At 38.5% G+C, this 15,964-nt stretch overlaps 1 protein-coding gene across 1 annotated transcript in view; it reads right to left on the minus strand.

Annotated features, from left to right (window-relative positions):
- COL19A1 (collagen type XIX alpha 1 chain) overlaps positions 1–15,964 on the minus strand; it is a 182,591-nt gene that overhangs the window by 1,958 nt on the left and 164,669 nt on the right. The window contains exons 44-46 of the mRNA XM_063313353.1: positions 13,230–13,400; positions 12,606–12,672; positions 9,838–9,966 (exon numbers count right to left, since the gene is read on the minus strand). Of these exons, the coding sequence (XP_063169423.1) occupies positions 9,838–9,966; positions 12,606–12,672; positions 13,230–13,400 (367 nt within the window). The remainder of the gene's footprint in view (positions 1–9,837; positions 9,967–12,605; positions 12,673–13,229; positions 13,401–15,964) is intronic.

Raw genomic sequence — 15,964 nt, forward strand, 5'->3', positions numbered from 1 at the left:
AGATTTCACCTTATGCAGTTGTTGTATAAGCACTTCTGAAAAAAAGGTTGTGCTCTCCCCCCTCCCCCAATCCCTTTCAGATTTCTTCAGTGAAATTAAGGGAAAGCTTATAGACAATTGTGCATCTTTGTATTCATCCAAAATATGAAGCTCTAATCAGATTTTTGTAAGAGCTGTAATTTCTTTGGGATACAATGGCTCTTTGGGATTGATTAATAGCAGTTTTGTGAGAAAGGAGGATTTTAAAACAACGTAAATTCCATCTTCTACTGCCAGAAAATGAGAAGGATTATCAATGGTTCTAAACATCTCTGAACCATCAAAGGCATCCTTTTGATAGGCAAAAGGTCTTGTAATCATTATTAAAGGACAAAGATAGATGCAGCAGATAGCTGAGAGAACCAGTTCTGAACTGCTCATTTCCAAATGCTGCACCAGTTCACATTGTTGGGTCACACTGATTTCAGGTGAGTTGCCACAACAATACTAATCAGGAAACATATGGTAAGAAATGATAAAATGGGTACAGAAATGCATATTTGAACTAAAGTAAGTCTTAGATCTGCAAATGCTGAGGTCTGTTTTTACTTCTTCTGGTTTCTCATTCTGCTTCTCATATTGGAAAAGAGGTTCATATTGAATGTTACTTTGAATACAAAGTATGTATATATTTTGCTTTCTTCTTTGATGAAAAGTAAGTGTCAGGGATACCAAAGAACCTAATTTAGGAGTGGGTTAACCCTTTGTCCTCCACTGCTGTTCAAATCTGGGAAAGTCTGATCAAGGAGCATGACTGCAATTTGAAGAGCAGACAAAGATGTATGTCTCCTTCCAACATACTTCTGAATAAGAAAAACAAATGCCTTTAGCAATGCATTCAGAAATCACATAGTTTGACTCTACTTGGGAAGCAGCATCTGTACATGTAGACTAGCATGCGGTATACTGAGCAACAGAAGCCAGCTGATGCATCTACAGTTCTGCAGAACAGCCATGGTTTGCTTTATCAGTTTATTGAGTAAGCAACAAATGCTTGAACTCATACATCATGCAAAGACATAAATCATGATTTACACATGATATATATGTTCACATGTATGCTAAACCGAAATGAAAGAAGCCACATTATAGCTTAGGGATGATAGGTGAACCCAGCCTGTGGCTATCAGCAAGAAAACAAAGAATTGCATGAAAAGGGAGGAAGCCCATAGCTGAGATTTTTCTGACCAAAGTGAACACTTGAGATGCATGCATGCCAGTGCTAGCATGAGATTAGTTTTCTAGAGTTGTCAGATGGAAGAAATTAGAAGAACACAATTATGGTTAAATGTGATTTCAATTAAAGTTTCCTCAACAAAACAAACATGACAGGAAGCATGCACAGTGCTAAGAAAATGGCATATATTAAGAAACAAACTGACAGTGAAATGGGACATAAGATTTTCATAAATTAAAAAGGACTAAGGACTATTATCTTCATATATTATCTAGGAACTATGTCCTGTTGAACAGAATGGTAAATAATTCTCCTAATGTCCTTCAATTACCATGATTATTTTTATAAACATGGTAGTCAGAAAGCTATGCAATTTATTTTAATTGCTACTCTTTCTAGCAAGGGCATTTTTATGCTTCCTGTTTGTTATACCACCTTGCTTTATTTTACAATAAAAATCATTGCCCAAAACCAACCCTATCATGCTATACAGGGACATCTGCAGGAAGGGTAAAAAAAAGTCTAGATGATGGCTGTAGCCGTGCAAATGAAACTCTGCTCCCTTTTTAAAAAATGGGTGAGGTTTTAACTGTGCAGCCACATCTGCCATCTTGATTTTTTAGCCCCTCTCCTGCCCATGGACACCCCAGGTGCTATGCATTAAAAAAGGCTTATCCCCTTAGGTATCCATCACTTGAATGTCTATATGTGTCATGGATAAGGAAATAAAACAATTTGGAACCATAGTTACATAAGGAAGGAATAATGCACCCTGAAACGTCTGCTGACATGGATATAAGGGTCAACTCACATTTTATGGCTATGAACTCTAAAAGACAATGATCAGCTACATCCAAATTACATAAAATATTTTTACTTTGTTGAGCAACAGCAAAACATTTATGAAACATTTCACCAACAATTTCTAAATTTTGGCTTTATTTTACAGAATCAAAGCAGTAAGAAAAACATTTAAATATGGTAAGAGAACACCATTCAAGAACAATCCAAAACAGTTATCTGTCATTAACACAGCAGTTTTAAATATGAGGTATATTTTAGTAATTATTAAACTTTTAGCATTGAAACTTCATAGTCTACCTGAGTGACATTTTAAATTTATTGTGAAAATTAAGGTGTTAATATAAGGTTTTAAACTCAAGTGAAACAAGGTGCAACTTTGAATCTCACAGTTAATCCCTAATGAAACAAAGGTAAGTTATTTCAGCACCTATTCTAACTGGTTAATCATGAATTATTGTAATGATATTGTTATAATACTGCAGTAAGTTTAATTAACCACATTTTTAGCCCTGGCAGCATTTGGGAAGTTTAGAGGAGAATGCAAAACTTATTTAGATAAGCAGTATTTCTTTGGATGAGTAGATGCCCATGCAGAGACAAACATAGGCAGGAATGCTTGAAAAAAGGGACATTGACAGTAAGACTTTGTATCATTCTCCAATCCATTTCGGGCTGCACATCCAAATCTTCAGTCCCATTGGTAACATAAGGACTGCTTCTTTGTAAGATCTGAATCTAGGTTTCCCATTTAGAAGACTTGAAAAGGTGCAGGGTCACTATTAACCTACACGTGGGCCAGTAATCTTTTCAGGTGGCCAACACTCTGGCACATTTTGAGTGATGTTAGGGATAAAATATTTTTCAAGCTTTAGCTATCTTGCAAGATTCCAGCCACCAAAAATATTATTTTTCATTAAAATTTGGGGTGAGTGGGTACTATCTAGGAGTGCCACAGATGTTATGGTGCCCATGGGCATTGCATTATAAACCCCTTAACTAGACAGGAAACATTAACATTGCTAGAAATGTGTGGAAGATCTTTTAAAGACTCCCCTCTCTTTGATGTATGCATTTCTTTTCATTCTAAATATAAATGTTGGCATGTTTCATCTTTCACTCAAAATATGCCTCAGCATATACAACATTCTTTGTGTATTTCTTATTGAACAGGATGCCTATAGTACATTATAGTTCTCCACACTTGAGAAAATATTCCCCTTGCCCTGCAATCTGATGACAGAACAACAGATTAAACTATGAGAACCATTTATGGATTATTTACCACAGAACAGACTGTGTTTCTACAGTCCTTTACTCCGCCTTCTACTTAATTTAATAATCAGCTAAGATGCATTTACATGAAGGTACTTTCTATTGAGAAAATCTCATGTTTGGGACTCAGACAGGGTTCAGAATATCTTATATGTTATTCAGGAAATATTTTTATCTTACCAATGTGGAGATCTTTGAGGAATACATTATTATATCGTATCATATCATATCAGTGTATGGAGCTAGCTAAGAACAAGTTTGTTAAAAAAGTGAGCCAGAGACACATTTTTTAGAAATCCATGCAGTTATCTGCTGCATTGAAAAAACCTTTTATAGTAATTTTAGCCTTTTTTTTAAACAAAAGCACATATAAAGTGTTTATAGATAGTCCTTGGTTAACAATGGCAATTGGGACTGGAATTTCCATTGCTAAGTGATACAGTCATAAAGTGTGATGTCATTTGATCGCACCCCTTAGTGACAGCAATTCTGGCACTTCTGGTTGCCATCATTAAGCAAATCATCACGAGCCGTTATTTATTTATTTATTTATTTATTTATTTAATATTATTTATTTTCTATCCTGCCTTTATTATTTTTATAAATAAGGCGGCAAACATACCTAATATTCCTTCCTCCTCCTATTTTCCCCACAACAACAACCCTGTGAGGTGAGTTGGGCTGGAAGAGGATGACTGGCCCAAGGTCACCCAGCTGGCTTTCAAGCCTAAGGCGGAACTAGAATTCACAGCCTCCTGGTTTCTAGCCTGTTGCCTTAACTGCTAGACCAAACTGGTGAGGATGTCACGTAGTCACCATTTGTGACCTCCTGCCGGCTTTCCTATTGACTTTGCTTATTGGAAGCTGGCAAAGAAGGTTGCAAATGGCGACCACGTGACCGTGGGATCCTGTAACAGCTGGAACTCTGAGGACTGATCGTAACTGCCACTGGTTCAGTGCCATTGCAAGTTCAAATTGTTAATATGTTTTCTACTACAGATTAAGGTTACTATGGTAACTAATCATTTTGGCCAGGTGAAGAGGTTGAATTTAATTGTCCCCTTTTCAGTTGTTAATTTTTGCACCTGGGGGGAAGAACTTGCCTGGACTTGTTTTAGTTTCAGTTTCCCTTCTGGGTAGGCATGTAGAGAGTTAAGCAGCTCTCACTGAGAGCCTGTAAATATGTTTGCTTTCTGTAAATAAAATTATTTTTATAGAAATGCCTGGTGTGTGACTTTTCTGATCTCTCCTGGGCCAAAGGCTTTCCTAGCAATCTGCTAACACAAATGGTTGCTGAATGAGTGGTTGTTAAGTGAGGACCACCTGAACTTGTGAGGAAAAGTCTCTATATTTCCTCAACTTTCCTCAGAGTCATATAAAAAATAAGGCTGATGCAATTACAGACTGCCACATAGCTGTGGTATTTTTTTAGATGATACAGAAATTTCAGCTTTAAAATTTACCCACTATAACTAGACTATTAGTTAGCTATACGAAACATTTTTATTCAATGTCTCAATAACTGAAGTTGTTCCTTTAATGCATGTTAGTGGCTGGTTGCTACTACTTGCTTCTGTGTGTGGTTTTTTTTTGGGGGGGGGGATATCCTGCTTGACAATTGCAGCTGGTAAGCAAGAAGAAGTATGGCACACTACAAGTTTTGTTTTGGGAAGCTAACATTTTCTCCCAGCACCAATTCTTCCTAGCATCACCTTCCATACCCACCCCACTGCTCAAACGGTATGATTGAAAACAAGCAATATAACTACAATCCCAAGTGATTTAATCTCTATTACCCTCACCACATGAGGGAATTCATCTTATTAAGAGATGCCCTGAAACATCCCACTGCTCAGGGAATTAGAGATCAGAAACACAGGACATCAAAATGAAAATTGCAAAAAAGACTCTTCAGTGGGTAGAATCAAAATACAGTTTGAAAACCCAAATGCAGTGGAAGGAGAGTGAGGCTTATTTAAGTTATCTGGTTATTGATTTCAGCATTTTCCCTATTGCATTATATTAAACTAAACTAAACTAAACTATGCTGTAATGCTGGGAAAGATGGAAAGAAAAACAAGCAGAGGACAACCAACAGCAAGATGGGCGGACTCAGTTATAGTGGCAATGAGTGCACTGTTGGAAAACCTGAAAGATCAGGTTGGGGAGAGATTATCATGGCGAAAATCTATCTATGTGGTTGCTAAGAGCCAACATTGACTTGATGGCACATAATCAATATCATATTACATTATATTATATTTTCATTACCAATACTTGTAGGCTACCTACTCAAATGACTCTTGCTTATTGACCATTTGCAAATCAGCATTACAACAATGTTGCAGAATTAAACAAGGCCAAGAATTTCACTGAACCCCCCTAGTTCCTGACACATATGATAGGAACAGCTGTTCCCATAATACTTCTTGCATTATTAGTGATTGCAGCACTAATAAAAGTAACATAGCATAATTCAAAACTTGTTTTAATTGTTGCCCAATTTTAACATGAAAACAACTGAGGCCTAGGGCTTTCCTGTACCATTGAGTTATACTGATCATCTCCCATCCCTGAGACAGAAGCGAAATGATTCTGGTATGCAATTGGCCCCATTGCCTATCCATTTCCTGCCTCTATTTTGCATATTCTGAGTCACCACCAAATGGTGCTGTTTAGATTGTGTGAGGTAAAGTGACTGATTGCTTTCTCTGGCTTTCCTGCCTACCCTCTTCAGCATATCACCAGCTGGTGGGAAAAGCATCCACCAATCATGGCACTGTTGCAGAAACAGGAAGGGTGACTGCAGGATTCTTCCTATCTTCTCTAGATTCTCCCTGTGCCTCTCCTCTACATCCCATTCTATTCCAACTGAAGTCAAATAAAGTAACAAAACAAAAAGTCATGAAGGGAGCTGAGCCACAAGCAGTATTTCTCTCCCCTTCTTTATATAGGCAGTAAATGCCCAAAGAATGCTCCGTGTTCTGTCGGGGAACGCTATTGCACTCTTTCAGCCTTGTGATAAGAGTTGAAGCATTTTCAATACAGGTAGTCCTCACTTAACGACTGGTCACTTAACGACCACAGCACCCCAAGAAGCCCCTTAGCCACAGTGTGGCAAGCAGCCCCAGAGCCACATGGTTCTGGGGCTGCTTTCCGCCCTGCATGGCAGGTGCAGGGCACCCAAAAGGGCAGAGATGGGGGGAGACAGGCAGGTGGGGAGAGTTGGAGGCAGTCCCTTACCTTACTGAGGCTTGGGGTTTGGAGGGACCAAGCCTAGAATGGCTTGGATTGGGGTGGGTCCTTGGCTAATGACCAATGGAATTTGGTTAACTATGGCAACAGGGATTGCTGGGATTGCCAGGACTATCATTGCTAAGCAATATGGTCATGTGATGTCACGCTTTACGACTGCATCGTGACTGGAAATTCTGGTCCCAACTGTGATTGTAAGTTGAGGACTACATGTAAAGAGATCCCCTAAAGTTGAACTCTGTAATGGTATGTGAGAAAGACCCTGAGAGATTGGGTGAAGAGATGCTGCCTAGGGAACGGTCAGATAAGAGAGGGCATAGCCTGCAGCTGCAAAATGGGCAGAGCAAGAGGCTCAGAAGGGACCCTCCCTACCTTCTCAGGCTGTAAAGAAGACAGTGGGAGATTTGTACTTTCATACTTGCAAGATTCCGTTAATGTAGCCTTACGATAAAGTAGAATTAGCTCATCTGATTGTGTTTTCTGTCTGGTCTACCTGGGAAGGCTGACAAACTCTTTGCAGCCATCTGGAATCTGGCAGCTCAAATTGGGTAGTGCTATTCTGCAATAGTACCCTTGAACATGCAAAATTGGGATGTAAGCCAGCCAAAATGAATTCCAAGTCCCATTTGAGTTTACTAGGAAAGGTATCCACTTGTGAGGACATGTGCTGTCTCCATGAGGAGAAAGCTTTGAAGTAAATATATTTTATTATTGCTGAAATGGAAGTGTATGAGAGCATTTCATTTATATGTTACATGTGACTTTATCTACAAATGCCAGTTGTTATTGTTATTGTTGTGATCCTTCAAGGAAATACTGACCCTCGGCAGCTTCATGTAGTTTTCTTGGCAAGGTTTTTCAGAAGTGGTTTGCCATTGCCTCCTCCTTCCTAGGGCTGAGAGGGAGCAACTGACCCAAGGTCACCCAGCTGGCTTTGTGCCTAAGGCCAGACTAGAATTTACAGTCTCCGGTTTCTAGCCTGGTGCCTTAACCACCTCACCAAACTGGCTCTCTGGATGTTGGTTATGTTTCTATTATATATTTTACTCACCCTGTTCCAGAGAGTAGAGGAACAGAGTTGTTGATGTAAGTAAAAGGAGAGCAAATCAACCAATTCAGAGTTTGTTGCAGCCTCTTAGAGCCTGTCAGGTATATCGGGGCACGAAGCTTACATGGGCTAGAGAACACACTGACAAATGCAAAGAGTACCCAGAGGAACGGCACCCGGCACACAAAATGTTTGGCTGCAATCCATGTATTAATCTTGAAGTGCTTTTAAAACCATTTGACATGCTTCAACAGTGAATTGCAGCAAAATGTAAGGGAATATTTATAAAATTCTTTGACCAGAGTCCCCAAAATGGTAGCCAGCAGATGGTTTCCTTGGTCCTGCCACTTGACCTGAATTTTTATTTCTTTAAGAAAGGATACAACAACAGCAGCAACAACAGGTATTGTAGTTGATACTCTGCAAAACAAAGCCTCAGTATCCAGAATCCTCTTTATGATTTGAGGGCTGAATGAGTCCCACCAGCATTTTTTAGAAAACGAAAATGAGGAGCAATTGTCATCCAATGCTTTGGAAGTGTTCTCACTTGTCTGGGGGAGGTGAGTGGAGAAAAATTAGTTGGGGAGCTAGAGAACATCTTATGAGGTATTGGAGGAGGGATAGAGGGGTTGGCAGGTAACAATCTGGCAAATTGGTGTTATGTCCCCTGCAGCTGCCATTTGGTGAATGGGAATGCCCCTCAGCATTCAGCCATTTTGGAATAGTGCCCACAAGAAATGCTCAGCATTCCCAATGTGCCAGTTAGCCCCCAAAGATTGGGGACCCTGCTCTAGAAGTGTGAACTCAGCATTGCGTATTTAAAGAAAGGAACATTGATGGTGGATGTATTTTTCTGAGAAACAGATCTTACAAGCCAGTTCCTTTTTGGGAGTAGATGAATTGATTGAATTTTCAACTGCAGCATTAGTTCTGAATTACTGAAATATTTACTGTAAAGGGGCATCTGCATATAATTCAAAGTACACATTTTGTTCAACATTTTGAAGCATGGATGATTTAGGGTTGATGCATGGGATAATATGTTACACTCAGCCATGTTCTGCAATAATCTCCTTACAACTAAAACACCAAAAGCAGCTTTTATTATTTTTGTCCTTAGAAGCATTGTTTCTAGTCCTTCACATGCCAATGGGAAATCATTCACATTATATCATGGCTTGCTGTTTTGTTTTGTTTTGTTTTGTTTTGTTACAAACATCTTAAGCTATTCACTCTGTGCATCCTGGTTAAACAATCTAGCAGCAGAGATATTCAAGTTGATTGTTTACAAGAATTTGCATATTCCGGTGAGGAGCAAGCCATATTCTGAAAAACCTCTAGTTCTCCTGTAACAATCCTTGATCTTTTCATTCTGGTTCTTCTCATTCTGAGCTCATCAAAGGTTTGCTCTTTATCAGTCTCTAAGCCTTTATTCTTCTCCTTACAGCTTTGTGTTCCGCCCTTCTTCAGCTTTGCTTTCATGTTCTTCATTCCAGTCTGACTTGCTCTGACTCCAGAGCAGACCAAACTAACAAAAAATAATAATTAAGAACGACCTATATTCATATATGGTTTACATCTACTATCCCAATCATATTTTTACAGTGTGAGCTCCAAATATTTTGTCTGTACATCTAAAATGGCATTATAATCTGTACCAATAACACACTGAAGAGTTCTGATTCACTGAGACCAATGAAACATAATGCTGAATAACTATAAACATTCCTTTTTTCCCCCAGTTAATCAATATGCTGCTTTACAGAATTTCTTGCTGTTTTTTCTAGCTATTGCACAAATCTAATTACAAGAATATATGAATATAGTTAAACTTACTGGAAAAGTAATAGACTGTAACATTTACAGTTCATCATTTTGTCTATACTTTAATTTGGACTCATAAGAACAGAAACTCAAATAGCTGATTGTGGGATAATCCTCTTATTGTTAGAACTTTGCTGCCTTTCAGCACTCTGTTAGAATAATTGCAGATTAATAAAAGGAGTGTATCAGTATCCTGATGTTATCAGTTATTAAGATTATGCACTAATTAGAAGTTTTTAATATAAAACGAAACCCACACCTAAACAAATGTTAATATATTGGTCTAGTCTAGAAAACACTAGTATGGATTTAAAAGTTAATTGTTAGGAAGCTACCTGTATAGTTCTACCCAACTCTGAAGATGTTTGAATGCTTTGAAAATAAAATACAAATACAGGAATGAGTTTGGAAGCCCTACCTGGTGTTCCAGGTTCCCCAGGTGGCCCAGGTAATCCATCTTTTCCTGGAAGACCTGGCTTTCCATGAGTTTGGGAAGCTAGCATAGCAGCAGGCAATTTGAGCTGAGACACAAACTGAGCCATCCTCTCTTCATTCATTAAAAAAGCAAAAAAGATAATAAAATAACATTAAATGTCTTCGTAAGATTTAGAAAAATATTTATTATTATATCTAGTATGTTAAAACTACTATGGTTTATAATCTTTCAAATTAAAAGTAGTCAACTAAATTCTACAATAATCAAATGTTTTGCAATATACAGACAGGTATGAACACCTTATTAGAGGGCAAACAGTAGCTTTAGTGGGTGATTCTGAGAAAAAAGTGGTAGGGAGAAGAATTATCTTCTCCACTCAGTATTATGACTTTGTTCTACATTAGAGCTCTGTGGACAGGAATTCCTATTTTATTATAATCAATCCAATAACTGATGCCCAAGTCACTTTTCAGGTGAGCACTGAAGAGAACAGAAAGCTGTTATTCTCCTTACCATCCCCCATGATTCATGTAGGCATGCAGGCATGGACATATCTAGTATGTTAGACCATCTACCTCTGCTTCCTAGCTGAAATATTTCATGATGGAAACCACAGACTGGTGCTTAAGGTCAGCAAATAAACTCGAGGTGGGCCAATAGGTAAGACAGAAGTATTCATCTGGAAATCACCTGGTTCAGAAATAGGTATGCAACCTATTCTGAATAGGATTGTATTCATCCTGGAGTATCAGGTTTGCAGCTAAGGGCTCCTGGATTAAATACTACTCCTGGTTGTTCAACTGGCAGTGGAAGCTAAAAACATTTTTCTGTGATACCGTGTTCCCTTAGGAGCTGGGGTGGCCTATTCATAAATGTGAGGTTACCTAGAATGGCAAATTAAGCAAGGTGCCAAATTTCAAGGGAAAAAAAATCAAATCTGTACTTGGGGGTGGAGGCTGATTCCATGGTTTGCCTAGGACTGCCACCACATAATAGGAATGAGGGTCCACATGTTATGAATGGATAATTAATGTTAATGGATAATTCTCATTAGAGTTGAGCAGACCAGAAGCCAAAAAGAAGCTAGAAGAGACCTGGCAGTGGACAACCTATTTTTCTGTTCCTCTCTCAGCCTTTTCCTTCTCTCTCGTCCTTCCCGCTCCTCCATTTCTCTTTTTCCACTTTTCCCTTTCTTCACTGGCCTGTTTTCTAATTTTTCCTGAGCTATACATTTCAGTTTGGCTATATGTTACCTTTTTTATGTGTTTAATTGCCATGGATGCAATGCCAAGGAGAGAAGCTTTATTATTTTTTAGAATTTTTACACTTTATGTAGGCTGTTCCTGGATGGTGGTGGAGGTTCTTGGTCTGAAACTACATTCTAGAAGCATGAAAGCGAATACAAAGAACTACGCAATAAGGGAGTCTTGTGCACCTCTCCCATATCTCCATTCAGCTTTCCCTTTTTGCCTCGTCGATCATTTGACCTCCAAGCTTGTGCTGCTTTAACAAAAGGATGAGGGGAAGCTGGATGTGATATGAGAGCTGCAAATGGTCTGCCTCTGCCAATAGCCTAGCCTGGGCTGAAACTTATTCCTGTGTCAGGTATAGATGGAGAAAACTGGGCCCTGTTATTACTTATGGGGATCCTTGGCATGTGGGCGCCGTGTTTGCAATAGACAGGGTTGCATCTTTATGACATCATGGTAACCATAACATTTGATACAGAATGTTGCATAGAGGATATTTCTGTTAAATAGCATCAACTCTTCCTAGAAAGCCAGTACTATTTAATTCAGAAAGCACTATACTATTTAATTCAAATAACAAAAAGTAGACATTGTTTATGAAACCTCTGGGAGTGCCTCAGGGCAGGATTTTTCATTTGTTTCATTTTGTTCATTCTGTGATCTTTGTTTAAGGTAGCAAAGAGAATGAAAATGCTGAGAAAAGTTTCAGATCACAAGTGGCCATAGGCTAGTTAGCCCCTGGATGATATTGATTAACGAGCAGACTAGAATTGAAGCCCTGGTGAGGAGGCTGACAATTTATGCCACTTTTCCTCCACCTTCTTATGTTTATGCTCAGTACTGACATTGAACACCACATCATTTCTAGGTAGTTCAAACTGCCTCTGGTTAGCATAATTTCAACTTGGAAGAGGAAAGAGGAAAGTCATATGCGGATCTTCTTTTACTTGATTTTACTGTTTCACTTGAGCCTTAGGTTCTTGCCTGGGAATAAAAAATTTGCACATCAAGAACACACCAATTGATGTCATGCATCAGAGTTGCACAATATTTGGCATACCAAGTTTAAGGCAAACCACCAAGGGCTTAAAAATCTGTTTTTACTGTCCAGCACTGCAAGAAAAAAATGTTCAATTAACCTCCCTAGATACAATTCATCATATTTTGGAGGGTGGAGACATAAAGGTACTCTAGATTTCATTGCTATCTGCCCTTCTGACATGTCTTCTAGTATCCTTTGTGATTCCAGTACTTTTACAACAAGCAGATTGTTAGTTAAAAGCATTTTGAATGTCAAACCACTCTTTGTGATTTCAGTATGTGACCTGGAAGGAACCTGCCTGCCTTAAGCATTTTAAACATCTTTGTATAAGTGACTGAAGTTCAGTGAAATTGTTTCAAATGTTACATCCAATAGGTCCATAAAGCGTAATTGGAAGCAAACATTTCCAATGGAGGTGTGAAATCTGTATTATATTTTCTCATACTCCATTTCCTTACCTTCAAAAACTCTAAGAACCTCCTGCCTGACATACTTTTTCATTTCCTCAAATGAAACTGAATCAGCCTGAAGAAATAAAAAATAAAAGAGATAAGAATAGATGTTTTTGGCCACAAAATAATCAAAACAAATAAAATTGTCTCCCAGTTTTTATTAAGAGTTCTGCAACAGTAAAATTATACATAGGATTCAGTGTAATGAAAATCTGCTACCATCACCACCACCACCATATAAGCATTACCACTACTTAGCAATACTTGTTTCTCAATGATTTTTATTTACTTTTAGTACATTTTATTACTAAAATGAGTTTTATTTTTGAACCTTCAAGAAACGAGATGGCCAACTTCAAGCCATAGACCTGAAGGCCCAGAACCCCTTCCAACCACAATTTCCGAATATAAAAAATGGGTTTTCTACCTTTTTGATATGGAAAACACATACAAACTGTTGTTTAAACTTCAGAACAGGCTTAGAATAGAAACCCATTGCACCATCTTTGCTCATGATAAGTCCTTCCCATCAAGTAATGCCATTTTGCCCACTGTAGCCTTACCCTCTTAAAAATTGTTAGGTGCAGCTCATGGCCAACAAATATGTCTACTCCCTGCCTTTAACCTTACCGGTAATCCTGGAACTCCTGGGGAACCTGGAGGGCCCTTTGGACCTGGAGATCCTGGATTGCCTTTTTGCCCTGCAGATCCAATAGGTCCTATAGGTCCTTGGCCTCCTGGTAACCCAGGCCTTCCTCTTTCACCTTGTTGGCCCCTGTCTCCTGGAATACCTTGATCACCCTATTGAAACCAAAAAAGAATGCGGTGTCACATTGCTTTGTTTGAGCTTTCATTACCTTAAATCTCTTGAAAATGAAAAAGCTAAGACAATTAGGGTGGTGCAGTCCTTTGGATTTCAAGGCGAAAACATGCTTTAGAGCTTGCAAAGGTGCTCACGTAGCAGCTCCTGCACCTTCTTAAACACATTTTTCCCCCTTAGGATTGCGTAGCTGCTGCAGTGGGCAGTCATACAATTCTGAGAAAAATGTACCTGCTTTTGGAGTAGCCTACATGTGCAATGTGGGCATTCCTGCATGTTTTGAAGCATATTTTTTGCCTTCAAATCCAAAGCGATTTACACTCCTACTGAATAATATTTCTTTATACTATAGAACAACATGTAAAAGAATCATGCAGAGAAGACCAAGAAAACTGGAATGCCTTAACTGAAAAAAACTAAGAAAACCCATAGTTTCTGTCTTCCTACCAGCTATAATGTTTTAGCACTGCAGAAGAAAGAAAATATAAGAACATAGAAGGCTGAAGTACATCATGTCATAGGATTTGATTTCTCTTCATTTCTTCTTTATCCTATTGCATAGAGTTCTTCAGGTCTTTAACAAGCCTCTTTTGTAAATCCAATAAGAAAAAAACTATCCAGCTCACTTTCTGGGTTTATCATTTATATTTCCCTTTTGATTTTTAAAACATCAGCCAGTTTCTGTTGTACATCCAGTGAGACAACCTTTTCCAAGTCATTCTTTTGGGCTGTCATTTGTAAGTCCACTTTCAGTACCATCCAGTTAATTAACACAAAAGGTAGACTTTTTTTTAAAACTCTGCCTAGAATCTTTAGTCCCCTCTAGGGTCCAGTTTTTAAAAATCATAACATTATTTATCTTTGTTATGTCTTGCAAAAACCAAAGCAGATCTATTTCCCACAAGAAGCTGTTTGTTCTTTATAATTAATTTCAAAATCTTATTGTAAAAGTTTCTACATTCCAAATTTATCTGGACCCTTAGTTCATTTATAATTTCTAAGATCAAAATCTTATTTAGCTTTTTGCTGTTTATTTCAAATTCTTTAACTTCTTAAGCTTATGATTACAATTTTCTTTCATTCAGTATTGAAGGCAAACTGACCCAGCATTTTCAAACTTGTCATTCTGAAGGTCTTTAACAGCTTAAAATTAGTTAAGCAATTTCTGAAAGTTATTAGAAAGTGAGGTTTGTGAACTTAGCATCCTTTAAAAGGCACCAACCGCAGCTGCGAGCAAAATGGCTGATCCCGTCATCTTCCAGCGCTCACATCAGCAGAAGAGTGCCGTCCTGTGGTCTCCTCATAAGGAGCAGCCATCCGGAGCACACATGGGCATCTGGAGAGGCTCCGAAGAGCCAGTGTACTCACATTTTTCTTCATTCTTTGCTGCAGTCATTGGCTCTGCTTTCACAGAGATGTCTTCAGTCCACCATTCCTCTGCCATTCACTGGAGATCTAACTTTGCCAAGAGTCTAACTAATTCCTGTCCTTTCTTGTTGACAACTTCACTTGTCAGAAGGTGGAAGGAAGAACAATGGGTCTTCTATCCTGAAGCTAATCCTCCCAAAAGGGAGGGAATTGGTAGGAGTCCCTGTCTGGAGCTTTGGGAGAAAGTGATCATATTATCCTTCAATTCATGGAATCAAGGGAAGGAGCTATAGAGGAGACTCTGACTTGTGTGTAGGATTCCATAAGAGCAGATTTTGATGAACTCAGAACTCAGATCCAGTGATTTGAAATTTTGAAAAAGGAAAATGACTGAGAAGGAAGGGAAATCCTGCAAAATGAGATACTGAAGACACAGTCACAAATAATTCCTACTAGAAGGAAAAATAGGAGACAATCAAAAAGACCACTGTGGATATGCACAGTGCTTTTTAAAATGCTGAAAAGAAAAACAGGACATGTATAGGGAATGGAAGGAGGGGCATATTACCAAAGAAAGATACAAGGCAGTCAACAGAATATGTAGGGATTATGCCAGAAACACTAAAGTTTGAAAAGAACTGAGGCTTGCAAGAAATGCACAAAACAACAAAACAGAACTTTCTGACATAACTGAAATTATGTTAATTATGTTCTCCTGTTATGAGAAGAAAGAGGTGAATTGGTAACAGATGATGGTGAAAAGGCAGAATATCTTAACTCATATTTTATGTTTGTCTTCTGTCAGAAGGGATACAAAGCTTTAGCTGGCCAATATTGTACCCTGAGTGGGAAGAGAGAGCAGAAAACAAGGAGAAGATAAAACTTAATTTAAATGAATTCAAGTCTCCAGGGCCTGATGAATTACATCCTGAATGAACTAGTGGAGGTGATAACAGAAGCACTTCTGGCAATCTCTGAGAAATCCTGGAGGACTAGTAAGGTCCCAGAAGACTGGAGGAGAGCAAATGTTCCCAAGGAGAAAAATTAGGACCCAGGAAATTACAGATCTGTTAGTTTGATATCTATACCAAGCAAGCTCCTCAAGCAGATTATGAAACAGCATTGTAAGCATTTGTACCAGAATGCAACAATTAAGAAGAGCCAGCATAAGTTTGTC

This window comes from Candoia aspera, chromosome 1 (assembly GCF_035149785.1).
Source record: "Candoia aspera isolate rCanAsp1 chromosome 1, rCanAsp1.hap2, whole genome shotgun sequence".
NCBI classification, from domain to species: domain Eukaryota; kingdom Metazoa; phylum Chordata; class Lepidosauria; order Squamata; family Boidae; genus Candoia; species Candoia aspera.